General features: G+C 35.9%; 2 protein-coding genes across 6 annotated transcripts; one reads left to right on the top strand and one right to left on the bottom strand.

Annotated features, from left to right (window-relative positions):
• The first annotated feature begins 5467 nt into the window (after nt 1-5467).
• On the top strand, nt 5468-11453 carry LOC116173662 (uncharacterized protein K02A2.6-like). 5 transcript variants are annotated; one of them, XM_031491294.1, is made up of 3 exons: nt 5785-5966; nt 6037-8592; nt 10307-11453. In XM_031491294.1, exons 1-3 carry the CDS (start codon nt 5930-5932, stop codon nt 11368-11370), a joined length of 3657 nt encoding a protein of 1218 aa, XP_031347154.1. In that variant the 5' UTR covers nt 5785-5929; the 3' UTR covers nt 11371-11453. The 5 variants fall into 5 exon arrangements, with proteins under 5 accessions (XP_031347153.1, XP_031347152.1, XP_031347156.1 ...); XM_031491293.1 differs by having other exon boundaries at nt 5468-7941; nt 9656-11453; XM_031491292.1 differs by having other exon boundaries at nt 5468-8592.
• Nucleotides 11454-13657: 2204 nt separating this feature from the next.
• On the bottom strand, nt 13658-20781 carry LOC116174642 (histone-lysine N-methyltransferase SETD2-like). The gene is made up of 10 exons (XM_031492583.1): nt 20627-20781; nt 20431-20576; nt 20228-20381; nt 19742-20180; nt 19444-19691; nt 17859-19389; nt 15347-15506; nt 14949-15295; nt 14559-14903; nt 13658-13906 (listed from the first exon to the last, which is right to left on the bottom strand). The coding sequence occupies exons 1-10, from the start codon at nt 20779-20781 to the stop codon at nt 13745-13747; spliced, it is 3687 nt and encodes a 1228-aa protein (XP_031348443.1). The 3' UTR covers nt 13658-13744.
• Nucleotides 20782-21175: the final 394 nt, after the last annotated feature.

Genomic DNA, 21175 nt, shown 5'->3' with positions numbered 1-21175 from the left:
TCATAATTACATATTATTATATAATTAATTAAAGAACGAGCTGTACATCAAGTAAACTAAAAGAGACGTCAATTTTAGATTGAGAGATAGGAGGATCGGAAGTACAGCTCGAATACTACACCAACTTTGCCCCTTGCCCCTTGGAGCCTGAAGATCATTCTCTGCAACTCTTCAATTGATTTTATAAATTTTTAGGTGAAAAGGAATAAAGTTGGAAAAATCAATTGAAAATAATTTGAAAAAGTATACAGTAGACCTTTGATGTATCAAAATTCAGTGCGAAACGTTCAACACTGGATGCTAGCAAAATGGCATTACAAAGTTCAGTTTTATGTTTTCAGGCATAGAATTTTCTATGAACTATGCTATCGACTACGAGCAGCATGCATATGCTATAACATGCAAATGTAGATTAATGGATCATTATTGGAAATGGAAATGCGATAGATCTAATCACAAGTTGATTAGCCGCAGCTTTCATTCTTGTATAGCTGTACGTTTCACAATAAAACGTATGCAGGTGGGGCAATTACAGAGATTACGTACTGCCAATTAAGTCTATAATTTGATAACGAGGTTCGCTTTTATTGCTTTTATTGTATACTACCCTACACTTCGCCCAAATGCACTCCTATTTTATCGCGTAGTTTATTCCGGCGCTATGCGAGAAGGGAATAACGGGAATAACATCCTTCAAAATCACATTGCATCTCATTTCGTTTTCAATTGGATACATAGATAAAGGGGAAACAGAAAGCTCGTAAAGGAATTCGATATATGACCTGAAAGGAAACCAACAGTTTGCTTACTACGCTTTACATTGGAAACTAAAAATAGTAATCGTCTAATCAAAGTAAAAGCAGGGACGGCAACGGCTATACGTATACTCGACAAAGTAATTAATGGTGGAAAATAATTAAGGTAGAAAGAAGGGAGTTAGTATAATACAAATTCTAAATTGTACTTCTTTACGGTTACTTTCTATGTTTAGCCACGAATTACATTCACTGGAATAATTTCAAAGTAATTTTTTTATACGAGTACGTATACACAATTCTATGATAATGCTTCTAATCATACATACACTAAGTGTACTGGGGAAAATTGAAATTGTAACAACCGAGCCAGTTACCAGACCAGGCCTAGAAGGGCCCATAATGGATGTTGTGCCTCAATTGTAATTGCTAATTGGTGTAGGTAAATTAAAAGTAAAATATAAATCCCCCCAACTGCCCGTTACTACAAAGCAGCGCATTTCTACGCACTCTATCGCCTCCATATCACCTTCATGTGAATAGCAACATTTGGTTCTTTTTTCAGCAGAGGGTAGAGAGGTAAAAAGTGCCTTGAAGGGCCTAAATATATCTGAAACTGATCAAATATAAGGGATTAGCAATATTTTAATGGGGTCCGAAATGCACTAGTTGTAGTTTATAAAACCCTACATAGAGCCTAATCAGTAATCACTAATGGGTCCTGAGAACGAGACATGGATGCCTTGAATACGCGATACAAAGCTCTCGATAGTATTAGTATATTTAAATCTGTGATAGTATGTTATTTAATTGAAATGCATTTAATGGCTCAGTAAAACCACTGGGAACCATTTAGTGAGCCCTTCAGAATTTGTTAATTGTTTCTAGAATCCTTAGGGCCTTCCTAAGGGTTTCGAGACCAGAAGGCAAGGTCCCAAATTATGGTTCTTAAGTTCTTCTATATTAATTATTATTAGATCGTGAATCCCGGAAATGTTTCTAACACTATATTTTTTATATTAGATTTTAGTTCTAGAATTTTGGATGCATTTTCCAATTTTGGAGAGTCGTGTGTGTACCGTGTGTCCCATTTTGGTTGAGACTACAGTGTATCTCAGCTATTGTTAAGATAGAGACTTGCGGTTTTCGCGACTCTGTGCCACTTTTTTTGTGAAACTTAATACCACACACAATATAAATTTAGCCACGTTTGTTTCGGAAATACAGAGAAAAAACAAAAAGTTTGACTTTTTAGGACGTTAACATATCTTATTACTCATGTAAGATAAAAAAGGCAAAAACTGTTTAATTTTAGATATTTTTACGTAAAATCCAGTAGCGTAGTAGTTTCTGAGATTTAAACCAAAGTTGTTATTTTTGAAATGCAACACCCTGTATATCATAACGTAATTTTTTTGCATTATTTTCCTGTTTACATTACAACCTATATTTTTTAAATTGTAGTCGTGAACTAAGAACAAGTAAGTACCGTATCGACAGTGTCTGGGACTTTTCCTTGCGGCCGAGTACGGTCCAATCATCACTAGATGTGACACCGTGTCATTTCTACTTGAACGAAACTGGTAACTTCATACCCATATACAAAACATAAGCATTTCCAATGCTAAAAGGGCTGACAGTAGAAATATGCCATTTCAAAATTTTTAAAAATATATAATAGTTATTTATGTATTTTTAGTCGCCCGAGAGTATAAACATCAGCTTATGCCCGTGGTACATACACAATTTTATGTCTTACAAATAGTTTTCTTCGTCAAAATTCGTTTACAAAATAATTCATTATGTTTGATCGAGTATGCGTGGTTCAAATTTGTTAATGTGATTGAAACCATCCAAACACAAACGTAATTTTAAATAATTCAATTCATCGTGAATGAGCAAGAGTTCCAGAAACTATACGAAATAAGGCCAATCTTGTGATTTAGTAGATATTGACAATTAATAATTGACGTTTCTAATTTTCAATGACCTGCAAATATTTGTTTGTTTTGTCATTAAGAATAAATGAGTTACTATGGTGATACATAATGCCCTACGGCATAAAGTGGTACTTTATGCTCGCGTATCATAGATATAAAATGTGCTATGATAGGTTAGTAAGACATAAAAAAATATAGGCTGTACTCAATGTACTCAGGAAAACGAATGTAAAAAATTGACGTTAAAGGTGTTGCATTTAAAAAATGCCATCATTGGGCCAAATCTCAGATATGATTGTCCAAAAAAAACTAGTAAGTAGTAAGATATGATATAACATACAAAAGGGTTTTTATAAAAGATTTCTAGGATTTCTGGTATAATTACTAGAGAGATTGACAAAAAAATGTGTAAGACTTTTCGGATGTAAGCAGTTGCCAAACACATTTATGGATCTTAAACAGTTTTTCAGAATCATATGCCTAAGAAGACTTGCAAAGAGATCGATAAGAAGATGTTTAAGAAGGTTTATTCCAGGAGTATGAACGATTTAAATAAAATATTTTTCCGGAGTTTTCTGAGAGTATTCCGAAAAAGGTTTCTAAAAAAATGTGTTTTACAAGAATTGAGCAGCTCTGTCTTTCGAGTTTCAAGGAATGTTACTAAGGAGGTTTTAACCAGACCTAAAGAGAGACTATTTTCAATAGCCACTATAGATGATTTTGAAGACTGTTTAAGAAAGAGGTTGACATAGTCTTATAAGAGGATAGGAACATTATCAAGAAAGCTTCTAATGCGATGGATAAGAATGTTTCTAATAAGATTCCCTCAAAGAAGCTGCTCAACAATATCTTTGAGAAAATCCCCAAAGTCGTTTTCAAGATTTCTACGATATTACGAAGACGAAATCAAAGGCATTTTCTGTAATGGGGATTTATAAGAAGATGCGTGAACGTGTTCCTAAAAATTCTAAAAATGTTTGTACGAATATTGCACTACAAAAACTTCCACAAAGCTTTCTGATGCGATTTCACGGAGAGACTGAAGATTGGATACTTGATATTTTGGCATATACGGCGTTAGTAACATTACTAGGGGTTATTTACAAGAAGGATTTTCACTACTCCTAATAAGTTTGTAGGAATATTTCGAATAAACCTTTCAAAAAGTATCTAATATAGCCTATAGGTATCTAATACGATAGCAAAGGTTTCCAAGACGACTGAAACTGCAGTACTTTATCCGGAATCAATCGAACGAAGAGAGTTCTAGAAACATCTTAGAGTAGTTTCGAAAGAAACAAAAATCTTTAGAAACGTTTGAAGAGGAACTAAAAATCTTGGGAGATTTTTTTTATAACTTTGTCGTGGTTTCCTCCTCTTTAAATTTTTCTGGAGCTGGTGTAAGTTTTTCAGGCCATTCTAGACCATTTCAGACCTAGACAAGCCAAGAGAGGTCTAAAAAACCTAGACGGTGACGGAAAGGGACAGAAAGCTACCGAAATAGCTTTGTAGGATTCCCAAAACAACTGAAATGGCGAAGCGTTTAGCAACGGTAGTGGAAGAAACCAGTAAAAGTTGTGTTATTTGTGAACAACCCCTTTTGCATATACTTTGTACGCTGTATCAAAAAGTTTCTGATCCATCATCTCCTTTATGGATTTACTTTTCCATATAATCGATTCGCAAAGTCTCGATCAGAATCGTCGCCACTGTTTTCGAAATTAAAAGCTCTCTCTTATAAAGATGGCAAAGTTAATTAAGGGGAGATAGGTGATCTTTAAAAAATACTGCCGTTAACATAATAGTAACTGCACTGTATTTATAACATCCTTTATATACGACCGTCCAAAGTATGGCCCAAATCACGCATGGAGAATTTCTACGAAAATAATCGTTTTTCATCGCCTTTTCCTAATGTATAATTTCAGAAGAAAAACTTGAAATATTTTTTTATTATTATTTAAATAATTTTCAGTTCGTTGGGTTTTTCTTTTCTTTTTATCTTTCTTCTTACCATTGGTACCTTTCCTGAAACATTATAGCTTACTTAGATCTTTCCAATTTTATTCACTTAACCGATTAATCGCATTAGGTTATTGCATATCGGTGGTCGCTAGTGAGTTATAGTGACTCGAAAAAGACATTGTGACAATATTATCCATGTCTACCATGCTTTTTTCCAAATGTATGATTGAGCTGTACATGAGCGCAAGATGTTCCTTTGTTTAAATTTATTTGAATTTTTTTGGAATGTAGTTTTTTGTCTGCATTTTTTACCAGTTGGTCTAGCGCAATGTCTAACGCAAAGGTGCGAGAAGTCCAGTCCCCTGCAAATTAATGTTTGGTATAGAAGATTTTCGTTATATTGAGCTAGCCGACGGCATAATTTTATAAGAAATTACCATTATTTGTTTATATGATTTAAACGTGAAACCAAAATTATTAATACAAGCGGGCTTGTCAGTCCTGGTTTTGTAATTACCCGTTACACTGCACACCTGAAAACGTTTCGTGCGAATGTTTAATCATTTGTAATTAACAATACCAGCTAAATCTGATCGACTAACACTACAGACCATATTTTTTAGGGACTACCGAAAACAGTGGCATATTGTGGTGACAATATTCTCTAACTGTTTTAGAATGCGAATTGAACCTAATTGTATGTTTGCAACACCTACCGGTGCATGATCGTTCCAAGTGCACGCTTTTCGAACAAGAAATCGAGTGTGAAACCAAATACGATGGCATATAATACTGTATATATGACAGCGTGGCGTGAGCCACCTCCGAAGCTACGACTGGACCAGATGTCCTTGGTCATGCCCCAATGTAATATGTATCGTGTCAAGTAGTCCATTCATATATTCATCCATAATTATATAGAGCATCTCAAAATGGCAGTATTATTAAACCACTCTTACTCAAACCACATACTTAACATGGTGTCAGGTGTAAAATAGTAGTAAAAGTTATAACACGTTTCTTTACTAAGGTGAACATGGAAAATTTCAAGCCCCCATCATCATTGAATCTAAGCGAAGACGTCGCAGAGAACTGGAAGTTATTTAAACAACGATTCCAAATATTTTTGGAGGCAACCGAATATACTAAAAAATCGGGGTCAGTTCAAGTGGCTATGTTATTAAACACGATCGGTGACGATGGGCTGCAGCTGTTCAATACATTTAATCTCTCGAATGAAGACAGAAAAGATATTGGGAAAGTGTTACAATGCTTCGAAGACCACTGCATACCGAGAAAGAATCAGGTCTTTAACAGATACAAATTCTTTAACCGCAACCAGGCGGAGGGTGAGTCATTCGATAACTTTCTTACAGATTTAAAGAAAATAGCAAAAATATGTGAGTTTGAAAAACAAGAAGAGAGCCTGGTGCGGGATAAAATAATACTGGGCATTAGAGATAGAGGACTACAGGAAGCACTGTTGAGAGAAGCTGACATAAATCTGGAGAAGGCTAGCAACTTGTGCCGAGCAGCTGAAGTCAGCAAACAACAGGTGAAATTAATGCGTGAAGGTAAAGGAAATGAACTAAATATTAATAAATTAAAAATTGGACATAGTAAAAAAGGGACCAATAGCGGTAGTTCTGAAAATGGTCATAATGATAACTATCAGTGTAAAAAATGTGGTAAGACTCATGCAATTCGTGCTTGTCCTGCCTATGGGCTTAAATGTAACCAGTGTGGTCGGTTTAACCATTTTAAAGTAGGGTGTAAACAGGCTAGGGCGACACAAGTCGGGCGATGGAGAAAAGCTGACAAAAAAGGTGTCAACGAATTAGATTTTAATAATGAACGAGATGAACCTGAACAGGCATGGTTTACAAACGAATTGACAGTGCGAAGTATAAAATCAGGTGCTTTAAGTAAAAGTTGGACACATGCGATAATGTTAGACAATCGGTTATCGGTGGACTTTAAAATTGATACAGGAGCAGACATTAATGTTCTTCCGTATAATTATTATAAGACTTATTTTAGCAGGTTTAGCCTAAAGGAGACTAATTCTGTGTTAATAGCATATGGTGGTACTAAAATTGAAACTTTCGGTATTGTTAAAATTCCGTGTAAAGTAAGTGATTCGGTCGAGACTTCGATTTCATTTGTGGTTGCTAAAGTTAATGCAAAGCCAATACTAGGGTTATCAACTGCTGTTGACATGAACTTAGTAAAACGGGTTAACAATGTGTCAAATAGCTTGGATAATGACAATATTTTTACTAAATATAAAAATGTATTTTTAGGTTTGGGTAAGCTGCCTTTTAATTACAAAATTTGCCTCTCGGAGAATGCAGTTCCTACTGTAAAGCCAGCTCGAAGATATGCCTCCTGCATAAAGGAAAAACTGCAAGCAGCGTTAAAAACATTAGAAGACCAGACCATCATATCCAAGGTGACGCGACCAACTGACTGGGTGAATGATATAATAATCGTGGAGAAGAAAAATGGGTCCATACGAATATGCCTCAACCCATCGCAGTTAAATAAGGTTATCAAGAGAGAACATCATGTAATACCGACAATGGAAGAGCTTCGTACAAACTTAGCTGGTAAAAAAGTCTTTAGTGTATTAGATATGAAGGATGGGTTTCATCAAATACCTCTTGATGATGAATCATCTTACCTATGTACCTTTGCAACACCGTTTGGTCGTTACAAATATAACAGATTACCTTTTGGTTTAAGTTCAAGCCCTGAAATATTTCAAAGGGAATTAGAACGTATTTTTGGTGATTTGGAAGGTGTACAGGTATACTTCGATGATCTCATAATAGCAGCAGAGGACGAGGTAACTCATGACAAAATCTTTAGTAAAGTAATGGATAAAGCGAGTCAATATAATGTAAAATTTAACTACTCTAAGATTCAGTATAAAGTTGGGAAAGTTATGTACTTAGGTTTAATATTTAATGAACAGGGTGTTCGTCCTGATAGCAAACAGTTAGAAGCTATTGCTAAGATGCCTAATCCAGTTAATAAAAAAGAGCTTCAGAGATTTTTAGGATTAGTCAATTATTTCCACTCTTTTATACCAAAATTATCTGAATTAACGAATTCATTAAGGTTATTGTTAAGAACTAACCAAGATTGGCAGTGGACCAACAGGCAACAAACAGCAGTAGATCAAATAAAATTAAAATTAATTAATATCACGACTTTAAAGCATTTTAATCCAAAAGAAAATATAGTAATTCAAACTGATGCGAGTAATCATGGAATTGGTTGTGCCTTGTTGCAAAACAAAAGACCAGTCGCATTCGCGTCTAGATCCTTAAATAATAGTGAAAAGAATTATTCTGTTCTAGAGAAAGAGTTGCTTGCAATTGTGTTCGCATTAAATCGATTTCATCAACTGGTGTATGGTCACAATGTATTAATTGAAACTGATCATAAACCGTTGATTAGCATATTCAGTAAATGTATTCATAAAAGTACCAATCGTATTCAGAGATTGAAATTAAAAGTACTTAAGTATCAATTTACTGTAAAATACTTGCCAGGTGCACAAATGGTGTTGGCAGATCATCTTTCACGATCATTCATAACAGAAAATGTTAATGATGATCCTGATATGAGTGACATTGTTCATAGTTTGACTTTAAGCGAATTTCTATCCATTCCGGATAAAAATTTAATGAAAATTGCAGAAGAGACAAAACGTGATTTGACTCTCACGCAAGTTATTGAGAATATTAACCAAAATTGGAGTAAATTTAACAAAAAGATATCTAGTAATAGTTTGTTAAGATTTTACAAAATCCGTGAAGAATTGTATGTTAATGACGATATCTTAATGTGTGATCAAAAAATAGTTGTACCAATTAGTTTACAAAATTACTTATTATCACTTGCTCATGGAAAAGCTCACTTAGGTATAGTAAATCTTGTAAGCAGGCTTTTTCCTGTGTTCGCAACACATGGAATGCCGAAACAAATCATTTGTGACAATGTTCCATTTAACAGTAGTCAATTTAGAACATTTTGTAATACACATAATATACAGCTCCAGTTCTCCAGTCTATACTATGCTAAAAGTAATGGTTTGGCAGAAAGGGGAGTAGGTATTGCTAAATTGATAATTAAAAAATGTAATAATGTCAATGAAATTAACGAAGCACTGTTAGATTATAGAGCAACACCTGTGGCGGGGGTAGATTATAGTCCATCACAAATTCTGATGAGTAGACTATTAAATACTAACTTACCGATTAAACAAGAACTGTTAAAACCAAAGGTGGTGTACGAAGATGCTTACAGTAAGTTGAGCGATAGAAATGTACAAATTAAATTGAATTATGATAAAAAGGCAAGTGAACGGCCGCTATTTCAAAAGGATCAAAATGTTGCTTTACAAAATCCTTTAACCAAGTTATGGGAGCCTGCAAAAATAATTACTCCTACAACCAATCCAAGATCGTACATGGTCCAAAATCAGCACAACAAACTTGTTATTAGAAATTCAAAGCACATTCGTACTTCGCCCAATGCACTTATGTACATGTCAGACAATGTAAATGAAAATGTAGTTAGTGACGATGATGTAAATCCAGATCTGATCTCGGAAAGTGGTAATGACAAAAGTCTTGAAATAAATAACGAGCCTCAACAAAATGTGACCCGATCTGGAAGACACATTCAGAAACCTTCTTATCTTAATGAATTTGTAAAGTAGTCTTAACTCAATAGGAAGGTGTGATATATGACAGCGTGGCGTGAGCCACCTCCGAAGCTACGACTGGACCAGATGCCCTTGGTCATGGCCCAATGTAATATGTATCGTGTCAAGTAGTCCATTTATATATTCATCCATAATTATATAGAGCATCTCAAAATGGCATTATTATTAAACCACTCTTACTCAAACCACATACNTAAAGCATTTTAATCCAAAAGAAAATATAGTAATTCAAACTGATGCGAGTAATCATGGAATTGGTTGTGCCTTGTTGCAAAACAAAAGACCAGTCGCATTCGCGTCTAGATCCTTAAATAATAGTGAAAAGAATTATTCTGTTCTAGAGAAAGAGTTGCTTGCAATTGTGTTCGCATTAAATCGATTTCATCAACTGGTGTATGGTCACAATGTATTAATTGAAACTGATCATAAACCGTTGATTAGCATATTCAGTAAATGTATTCATAAAAGTACCAATCGTATTCAGAGATTGAAATTAAAAGTACTTAAGTATCAATTTACTGTAAAATACTTGCCAGGTGCACAAATGGTGTTGGCAGATCATCTTTCACGATCATTCATAACAGAAAATGTTAATGATGATCCTGATATGAGTGACATTGTTCATAGTTTGACTTTAAGCGAATTTCTATCCATTCCGGATAAAAATTTAATGAAAATTGCAGAAGAGACAAAACGTGATTTGACTCTCACGCAAGTTATTGAGAATATTAACCAAAATTGGAGTAAATTTAACAAAAAGATATCTAGTAATAGTTTGTTAAGATTTTACAAAATCCGTGAAGAATTGTATGTTAATGACGATATCTTAATGTGTGATCAAAAAATAGTTGTACCAATTAGTTTACAAAATTACTTATTATCACTTGCTCATGGAAAAGCTCACTTAGGTATAGTAAAGTGTAAGCAGCGGCTTAGAAAAACGTATTATTGGCCTTCAATAAGTCAAGACATAGAGCATTTTGTTAAAAAATGTCGTCTGTGCGAACATTATCAAAAATCGTGTAACAATGAACCTTTGCTGCAACATGAAATTCCAAAGTATCCTTTTCATAAAATTGGAATTGACATAGCAGAATATGCAAAAAGGAATTATTTAATAGTAGTTGACTATTTATCAAAATGGTTAGAAATACTACCGTTAAATAACAAAACTATTACGGAAATTGTAAGCAGGCTTTTTCCTGTGTTCGCAACACATGGAATGCCGAAACAAATCATTTGTGACAATGTTCCATTTAACAGTAGTCAATTTAGAACATTTTGTAATACACATAATATACAGCTCCAGTTCTCCAGTCTATACTATGCTAAAAGTAATGGTTTGGCAGAAAGGGGAGTAGGTATTGCTAAATTGATAATTAAAAAATGTAATAATGTCAATGAAATTAACGAAGCACTGTTAGATTATAGAGCAACACCTGTGGCGGGGGTAGATTATAGTCCATCACAAATTCTGATGAGTAGACTATTAAATACTAACTTACCGATTAAACAAGAACTGTTAAAACCAAAGGTGGTGTACGAAGATGCTTACAGTAAGTTGAGCGATAGAAATGTACAAATTAAATTGAATTATGATAAAAAGGCAAGTGAACGGCCGCTATTTCAAAAGGATCAAAATGTTGCTTTACAAAATCCTTTAACCAAGTTATGGGAGCCTGCAAAAATAATTACTCCTACAACCAATCCAAGATCGTACATGGTCCAAAATCAGCACAACAAACTTGTTATTAGAAATTCAAAGCACATTCGTACTTCGCCCAATGCACTTATGTACATGTCAGACAATGTAAATGAAAATGTAGTTAGTGACGATGATGTAAATCCAGATCTGATCTCGGAAAGTGGTAATGACAAAAGTCTTGAAATAAATAACGAGCCTCAACAAAATGTGACCCGATCTGGAAGACACATTCAGAAACCTTCTTATCTTAATGAATTTGTAAAGTAGTCTTAACTCAATAGGAAGGTGTGATATATGACAGCGTGGCGTGAGCCACCTCCGAAGCTACGACTGTACCAGACGTCCTTGGCCTAGGCCCAACGTAATATGTATCGTGTCAAGTAGTCCATTTGTATATTCATCCATAATTATATAGAGCATCTCAAAATGGCTTTATTATTAAACCACTCTTACTCAAACCACATACGTAACCACCTCATATGAATTATAGGTTTATTTTTTAAGGGGTTCCGATTCTGGCTATTAGTATTTTTGTTCCCGATTCCCAGTATTTTTTTCAGGTTGCTAAAAAACAATATTATGATAGGACATACACAACAATTCAAATACAAACATTAAAACATATTTTTCCATATTTAGAATACATATTATCGAATTCTGAAAATTATAGCTCTATGACATCTTGAAATTGCTGCCTCTTTCCTGAAATTGCCCAGTTGTGATTCTGGAACAAAGCATTACGAAATAGTTTGTTATTTAGTAACGTGTTGCGTTTGATTTACAAATCAAAATCTGTAGACGATGACGGCGACCATAGTCGGCGGAACTGGAGTTCCAGAAGCTTCTGGACAAGATGCAGTCGGCGACTCGAATGGAGAACGGAATTCTAAACGGCAAGCGGTGAGCGGCTACTGATTAATGCTAAAACAAACTTAAAGCGCACAGCGATTTCCCTAAGCGGGAACAGTAAATAGTCGGATTCAATAGCGGTTTGTACGGGAAAGTAATTGCAGGGAAGCGAGATAATATCCCATTTTATAATTATGTAAACGGAAATAACAAAAACGGAGCGGTAGGAATTACCTGTGCAAGGAAAAACAAAAGCTATAGTTATACGGTGCGGTAAAGTTAATGTAAAAGCAAAATTTAAACGGCATGAATACAAAGTAGATTTACGGAAAGCTCAAAATTGCGGTACTTATAAAACGTAGTTTGCAAAAATGCAAAAGGCGGAAAGCAAAAAATGTAAATATTGTTAAACACCAAACGCAAAAAATCCCCTCTTAATAAAGCGTTTACCTTAATATACAGGGTGTTACATGACGGCATGTAAAAAAAATTGGGTGATAGAGGGGCACTTTTTCCAAAAACACCGAGGGTCCAACGTGTTTCGTTTGGAAGCCACCCCCAAAGCAGTAATGAAATTTGGATTTCTTCTTTAATTTTTTTCTCAGCAACCAAGAGTTACAAAGATGGGTGGCACGTCTTTGAATAGGTTTTCGGGTATGCTCTATCCGATTTTGAAAAGCAATTTTCAAAATTCCTATCACGAAAGGGCGCACCCCTGCTCGGGGGTGCGAAAAAAATTCTGATTTCGACGAAATTTGGTATCTGGGGGTTTTTGAACATGAAAATGACGAATCGAGAATTAGTTTTTAAAAATTTGACGAAAAAAGTTCCACTGCAATTCTTGGCCGGACAACAAAAACAAACAAACAAAAGTTATACTCATTTGAAGATTCCGCCTTCGGGTTACAAAGTGTTCCCCGCCTACTAGTGAGTGATCTTATTTCGCATTGAAAATGTCGCAAATAAAAAAACAATTATTTAAGTCTCTAAAAAGCATCTACGCTGACGTATTTTAATGAACTGATGCCCAGCGAGTATTAATGAGAATAGACAGTGTCTTTGACATCAATCCCTTGAGACAAGGAAGTTGCATCCACGACAATCGCCTCCACATTTTACCACAGCAAAGCGTGGCCCAACTGTGACCACACCAATTACTTTGTGTATGTTTGCTTGACAAGATAGCGTTTTGGAGGTTCAACATATCTGATTCAAGAAAGTGTACAGTAAATTCCAGATTATCCGCATAATTGAGTGGTGCCGATATCCAGATTTCACAGATAAGTTGCAAAATTGCTGATAGCAGTTAAACAATGGCTGAAGGTACTCAAAAACCGCGGATAATCGAGTGTACTTCCAATTTAGGTATAATAAAAAATCACATTTTCTTATCTTTTTAATCGATGGTAGTACTAAATCCTGATTTGTGTATAACCTGAATATATACAAGGGAGCACCTTTAAGATAAAATACAACATAATCGCATGGGGAGGTCATGGTTTTTTTTTGTACAAGCAAAGTCTCTCAGGTACGTTCACATTGACACCCTGTCACGATAAGTATCATGTTTAAATCAAAATGATGATTAGAAAAGTAGCTGAAATATCTTACATCTTGATTGGAACAGTTTCTGCTTAAAAAATTATGTTTGTACTTAAGTCTACAACACTATAACTCGCATGCACAAAAAAAATTGAATCGCAACTCGTTTTCAAATTATAATATACAAAAATTGTAAAATAAGTTAACAATTACAAGGTTCTATCACAGACACAAATTGAACATCACTTAACTAATAGTCCAGATCATCTGGCGGTCTTACATACAATTCTCCAAACTTCGACATATATTTCCTTACAAATTCTTTTGCTTTTGATTTCACACTTTCTGTACACGTTAAGTCTTCTAAATTCTGGCAGTGCTTTAATTCCTTTATCATTACGAAATGAGTTAGCTGAAAAAAAAAACAAACACGTAGTGTGCAAAGCAAAATTTCGATTAACACATTCAGTGCCATTAAAACACACATATGACGTCTGTTTATCAAATAACATAATGTTGCCCATTTCCAATTATTTACTCTCTCACTCTGCAATCAGACACAGATCAAAAAGACAATAGTGACGATTGTTACATTAATTCCCTACGTGAAAAATGTGTGAATTTAAATAACCTTCTCCAGAGTAATACCAAAATCCATCACAATCTGCATTACTATTCCCCTATTTAAAGCAGGATGTTGACAAAGTTTTGGCCCTTAAAGATTAGCCAATTTTTATTAAGGACCGTTTGTGAATGGATACTAATTTGCAAAATAAGATTTTGTTTTTCAAATATTTTGGAAATTAGCAAGTTGGTCCCTTACGGCCAGTTGCACAAAAAAATAATCCAGGAGCATTGTTTAATCCGGTATTAAGACATTTGATTGGCTTTATACTGCAGTATGCAACCAATCAAATGTCACAATTCTTGTTTAAACCCAGATTTGGCAAATAATGTAGGATTTTGATTATAATTCGCTTTCCTGCAACCGGCCGTACAAAGTATTAATAATATGAGCACACTATGCAATACCTTTTATTTAATTGATCCTGCTTGTAACATACCTTTCTAGCAAGATGTTTGAAATCTTCTGTATTCGTGATTTTTCCCTCCTTACAGTCAGCCTTCCTATAGGGATTTAATATTCCGACCATGACACCGGCCATAATTGATGTAAATGATTCTTTAATTTTCCTAGCAGATTCAGAATTTAAATCCATAGCTTCTTTTAATTGGATTTTTGTCAACGTTTTGTGTTTACGTGACGATTTAGGCGTCTTAATTGTAACTTTTACCCGCTTTTTAGTTTGTTCTGCCGACGTCTCTTTTTGCCGTTTCAATCTCTCTTTATTTTCCTTATATTTTCTCAAATTCTCTTTCGCCAATACCTTATCCTCTTCGGTGCGCGGCTGTAAAATACAATTGAGTGAATTAACAACTGCGAGAAAACTTACGCTTATTATATGCACTTCGGTTACCAAACCTAACCGTTTTCGTTTGGACGCCGATTCTCGGTTTGTTGAGCATTCACGTTTCAACACGTTAAACTCCTCTTGCAGTCTTTCGTCGAGGGAAGTCACGCTCGTATCAAGCATCTCCTCCTCTTCATTCGTAATAGTGCAAGAGTCGTTCGGGCTTAATTCAATTTGTGGACTGCATTTATCGAGTGAATCCAAGAGTGAATGTTTTTTACGCACACTCGCCGCTAATTTTGACTCTTCTAAATCGTCTTCGTCACTATCCTCCGATGATGAATCCGAGCTTAGACTGCTAGTTTCTGAACTGGATGACGATTCTGTAGCTACAATACGTTTTTTGTCGAAATATAAGTTAAACAATTATTTCTGCTTACATTCCTCATCCAGTTCAAGATGTGGAGGAATTTCTGGTGGTTCCCACTGGGATATGCGTATTTTTATGTGATAATAGTAGGGACGACCATATTTATCTTTCGCGCATTTCCATTTGGGTGGTAATTTAGCTGGTGGGGGAATAGGTCCCGCAAATTTTACCTAAAAAAATTAGTTTTGAACATTCCTTCGTGCTTTAATGTTGAACTTTAAATGACATTCTGAGCTTTTCTCTGTTCTGCTAGAGCTTACCACATTTTTTCAGAGTTTTTTATGCTGGTATGGTTCTAGAGGGTGCACATAAGGTTTTTGGCAGCATTAGGAAAGATTTAAGGTCCTTGAAATGCTATAGAATTGTTTGGAAAGTGCAAGAAGGTTTGGAAAGCCTCACAAACGCTTCCACGGAAATCAAAGGACCTTTAGTGCCCCCCGGAGCTGCTTGAACCTTACAGTACAAGAGCCTTCGAATAGTATTTCCTAATTTTAAAGTCTTTAGGACTACACGCTCTAGAAAGAACCTAAAAATTCCATACAGGACTCTCACTAAACCATTTTATACAAGTTTCTGTTCATTTTAGATAAGAGTGCTCGAAGTCTTTCAGGACTTCTATGACGTTTACAAAGCACCTTTTGTGGAAACTATTTGCACCTTTTTTTCGCATTTTGTAACACCTCAATTCGACATTCATTAAATGTTTTTTAATATTTCCAATCTGTTGCCAAAAATATTTCAGTTTTTTGAGAACGCGCCATTTAAAATTAATCTCAAATCCTTTAAAATCCATAAAATGCATGTTTTAATGACCTCTACCCTACCCTCTCATTATTTTACAAATAAGGAAAATACATACAACATATATTCCCAAAAAGTACAATTAAAATTTCCTTTTCCTTTTAAATGATTTTTAGTTAATCATATTTAAATGTTGCTGAGAGGTGACCGCCCGCCCCCCATTCAGATATTTGAGGATGGACATGAATCATGATGAGGGCATTAATACCACCTTTCAATATCATTTAAATCGTTGCGTGAAATGTACTACTGTTGAGTAACGGCATAATTTTGTTTTCGAGAATGGATGATTTTTATGGAGAGGGGGTATTATGTTGCTATCATTTGAACCAAATGCGCATATTTGAGTTACTGAATTATTGATTTTTAGTGCATTTATTAAGAATTTTAAAAAATGTGCTGTTTGCGTTTTGTTCGGACCCACTTTCTATGGTTTTGAACTAGTGGTGCAAAGTAAAACTTTTAAACATGGAGGGGAGGGGCTAGGGGTGAACCACCCTTCCTGGTATTCAAATGAAAGGTCTCATCAAATAGAATTGGTTCCTACAAACTAAAACTTTCCTGCACAACTCCTATTCGAGAACAGTGGGTGATGGGGGAGGGGAGTAGAAATAGAGTTTATCTTTGGTTTTATTCTTCATTCTTCATGGTACTGACTTCTAATAACTATCCCTTTCCTCCAAGACCTATTATCGGGATCGCTAATAATTCATTACCATTTTGTAATTGGGGGAGGGGGGGGACTAAAAAGAGGTATTCAAATAAAGTCTCAACAGCAGAAATTAATTCCTACCTACTCTCCAACATCTTTTCAAGATAAGTTATCATTCCTCATATTTCAAGAACAGTGTTGGACGAGTCAGACAAAGGCAAAAAGGGGTGCCATCTATCGATGATCTCAAAACTAAGTGTGAATATATCGCGAATGGAATGTCGGGAGAGCGTTCACACAAAGGGCTATTGAAACATTTGGTCAAAGCATATCTATTGAAGTCCAAACATTTATTATTTATTTATTAACTGCAAGTGCGAATATGTTGAGAATGAATTTTCAGAGGAGGATACCGACAAAGAGAAAATAGAACGTCTGGGCGACACATCGATTGCTAACATCAGGACAACTATTTTGATATCAAGAGTGTCGGAGGAGGGTATTCACAGAAGGAAAATGGAACATCTAGACGAAATATATGTATTAGTAGTGTCAAAACGTATATCTTGAGAATGCAGTGCCAAAGATACAAAGAAAAATCTGGACAAGGCGTACCTGTGTGCGTAGGTGTGAATATATCAACCACAGTGTGTTGGTAGAGATCACGTACAGGCCCACTTTTGCTCAAATAAGTCGTATTAATTTTGAAGTATTTTTTAAAATTTAATTTGCGAATGCGCAACCACTTTTTGGTGGGGCTAGCAGTTATGTGAATATTAATGAGGCACTGAATAATTAATTTTCGAACTGAGTATTACATTTTGTTTTAGAAATAGTATCAATTTTAGATTTTTTATTGTTTTGGCCAGATAATCTAATGTCTTGCATGTAAATACCAAGAATGCAGACCACCAGATTACCACCAAATTTTTATATGAAGCAACCTTATAGAATTTGAAAAATCACACCTATTGGCAATATTAAATCTCAAAAAAATGGCTACCTTTACGCTAATGTATCAAAGCATAAAATTACACTTATATGTGTGTAAGTGCAAGGCAATTCTTACCTGTATCTCTTTTTCTGGCTGTTTTTCCGAATTAAAAACGTGCTGTGAAATATTAGGTGGCGGAATATTGGTTGGCTGCATCGACAGGCTTTGCGATTGTAAATTTGATATGGGAGTAACATTCGTCGGTGGAGGAATGTTTGTTTGCAAAGTTATATTTTCTGGAAGAGAAATGCTCGTCGCTTGAGGAATTATTCGAGGAAGAGACGGTGGCGGTATGTTTGTAGGTATATTGAGAGTGGGGACATTCGGTATGGCTGGCATTGTATGAGGAATTAATGGACGATGGATGTTTTGTTGCATGTGCGAGATGTTAGGGGGCGGCACGGACATGTTGGAGATAGCTGGCATTGGTGGGGGAATGCTGGTGATTTGCGGATTTATCATAGGATTCGACATTGTGACTGATGGCATTGGTAAATTGGGGAGGGACACTGAGATATTTGGGACTGTCCCAGGCATTGAATAAGAATAATTTAAGCCAATGTTAAATCCGGGTGTAAGGTTTGAGGTTATAATAGGATTGGCATTTAAATGTACGGGATAGTTCTGCCACTGTCCGTTTTGTTGGTTCCATATCATTTGAAAGTTTCTGGAAGGTTCATATTGCGAAGAGTACATTGAATCGTTGCCTACAGACATGTATGGGATATCATGTTGCCTCCATATCTCTCGTTTATATCTCCGCTCTTCTTCTTGTTCAACTTGCATAGCAAATAACTTTCGTCTTTCGTGTTTATTAATCCTACTATGCATACCATGATACGAATCTTCGTGTTTTTGACTCTTTCTGCTTTTCCTCTTTTGTTCCCTGAACTTCTGGCGCCTGTGCCTTTCCTTTTCTTTTTCTCTCTCCCTTTCCCTTTCAGAATGATGCTCGGAGTCCCCTTTGTAGCCTTTATCAGCTTCTCTTTCATGTTCTTTCATTTTTTCAACTCGTTCTTTCTTTGGTATTCTAAAAACTTCTTTAAGAACAGACCACGTTTTTAGTAGTTCTAAAGCAAGTGAAATTATCTCCCCCTCATAGTCTCTTTCATCTTCCTTAGGACGATCTTTTTGCACTTCAGCCACCTTTGTTTCGGAATTAAAAACCATTGTGGAAATATCCATATCTTCTTCGAACATATCAATTATTTCTTGAACCAACTTTACATTATCTTCTTCTACTCTCCAAAGGTTTTCGGAACGTATATTTTCTATATCCATACCTACGGATCTCCTTATCTCATACATGTCTACAGGTCTTTTGAACACCATCTTCTCATCCTCTTCTAACTTGTCTTCTTCTTTTATCACCTCATCATTTTTCCATGTTTCTGTGGGATCACTCTGAATAGTGATCTCAGCTTTTGGCTCACATATTGGAGCTGCCTCATTGTCTAACATGGGTGAATTACTTTCGGAATCGAATTCTTTGGGTATATTGACTAATTTTTTTGACCATAATTCGACAGTAGGTAGAACCTTACTGTCTTGGAGCATTGTTTTGTCGGGAATTGGAAGCGTAGCTAATGTTTGCAGGATGCCCAGCCTGTGTAACATTTTCCATTTTTTAGTAGCGTAGCACAGTTATAGATTACCATACCTTAAAGCCTCTTGTTTTTCATTGGTTGAACACAATTGTTGTGCATCACTCATCCATCCATAAATCAGCTGTAAACCGTGATAGTCCAAAAACAACCTTCGACATGGAAATTCACCCCGTCTCAATACTCTTAGTAATGTAGTTCTCTGTGAAACTTCGGTTGCGCGAACCATTAAGCGACAAAGTTTGACGGTTTGCGCACGATTTTTTAACCCTGTCGAAACCAGCAGTTCTAACTCTTCGTCAACCTGCAAGATAAAGAGTGAGCAACAGAGAACGGTAGGCGATGCAAACATACATCCACATCCTCGAATAAATCTTTCAGTATCTTTCTTTTAATGATTTTTTTCTTTTCTTTCCTTGCTGGCGTCTGAACCTTTACTGGCAGTTGAATCTCGGCTGGAGTAACAACCGGAGGGGTTTTACTAGGGATTGGCTCTGGAGTTTCCACCTTGATGATTGGCTCCGGTACCAGTGTTGGCGTCACAGGTGGCGGGAGCTCAACAACTGGTTCAGTAGCAGGAACAATGACAGGCGGTTCGGGAGGTAAAGGTGGTTGTTCTTCTTCAGCTTTTGTCACCTCTGGGACAACTTCCCTCACCACCTTCTCTACTTCTTCCTCATCTTCCTCTTCCTCCTCTTCTTCTTCCTCGTCATCATCGTCATCATCATCAGGCTCTTCGCCAAGCCAACCTCTGCACAAGCTTGACTCGCAAAAACACTTTTGCGCTTCTTTTCTGTAAATACTGATTGAAAATGGGTTACAACTAAGAATAATTCCTACCCATATCGTTGAAATTGATAGTCAAATGTAATCTCTTCACCGGCGATTATAGTTCTCTTACTGAAGAAGCCTATACGCAACTCTCCATTAACAGTCCACTTTTGTGTTTCAGCGTTAGGATCGCAGGAGTGGTTGATGAACCGTGAGATGTTACCTACGATCGCGACCATTATTTACAACAACACCAATTGCCTCGTACCAACCTTTTTGAGTGGCGTCAATTACCGCATCAGATCTAAGCGACATAAAATAGTAGTGCGGATTTTTATCTTTGGAGTATTCGGTGGCGCGATCTTCAAATTCATCTGGGCCAATGACCTCGCCAACATACTCAAGGATAAATTCCCCACTATAACATGCTTTGTTATTCAGGTTAGAGCGATATTGTTTAAATCTTACAAGGGTATCGCCGCAGTAGCTCTTATACCCAGTCCCTTTTTGTCTGTCCTAAAAACTTCACACGGCGAGAAAGCGGATTTTTGAAATCTTTTGTTTGTGCATTTATCTCCTACAGGACACAACGTTCCACTGAAATACAAAATTAGAGGAATCATTTGGATGGATAAGATAACTGCAATTGTAGTATAAGGCCCCTCCTCTAACACTTCCTTTCCAAAATTAACAAGAACAACCAACAATTATACTTTCTCAATGCCCCCACCCAGATTCAAACTCTACCACGCAACTATATAATGGTGACCTGGAGGACTTAGCAGTACCAAAAAAAAGCAACTAATTTACTTAACATCAGGGAGATCTCATGATATCATACAATAATAATTCTGGAATCCTTTTTCTTATTTCCTTTGTCGAAATTTAAACGTATCCGGGTTTATCACTATGACTTAGGGTTGTACTACCACTACCTTTATACCATAGAGACGATTGCAAACCACTAATTACAGCCAACAACATACTTACCGTCCACGCTGTATACATCTATTAAGC

The sequence above is a fragment of the Photinus pyralis genome, unplaced genomic scaffold (assembly GCF_008802855.1).
Source record: "Photinus pyralis isolate 1611_PpyrPB1 unplaced genomic scaffold, Ppyr1.3 Ppyr1.4_LG6, whole genome shotgun sequence".
NCBI classification, from domain to species: Eukaryota; Metazoa; Arthropoda; class Insecta; order Coleoptera; family Lampyridae; genus Photinus; species Photinus pyralis.
Note: the sequence above shows the minus strand (reverse complement) of the source record. Positions and strands in the feature narration are given on the sequence as shown.

Bases quoted from the DNA above. Each gene is read 5' to 3' on its own strand.
- LOC116173662 (XM_031491293.1), top strand. From the start codon at position 5,697: ATGGAAAATTTCAAGCCCCCATCATCATTGAATCTAAGCGAAGACGTC. The intron at 7,942-9,655 runs GTTGTGCCTTGT...ATCATGGAATTG, and splicing joins TGCGAGTAATCATGGAATTG to GTTGTGCCTTGTTGCAAAAC.
- LOC116174642 (XM_031492583.1), bottom strand. From the start codon at position 20,781: ATGATTCCTCTAATTTTGTATTTCAGTGGAACGTTGTGTCCTGTAGGA. The intron at 15,296-15,346 runs GTAAGCAGAAAT...AACGTATTGTAG, and splicing joins TCTTGAACTGGATGAGGAAT to CTACAGAATCGTCATCCAGT. The intron at 14,904-14,948 runs GTAAGTTTTCTC...TGTATTTTACAG, and splicing joins CCGAAGTGCATATAATAAGC to CCGCGCACCGAAGAGGATAA.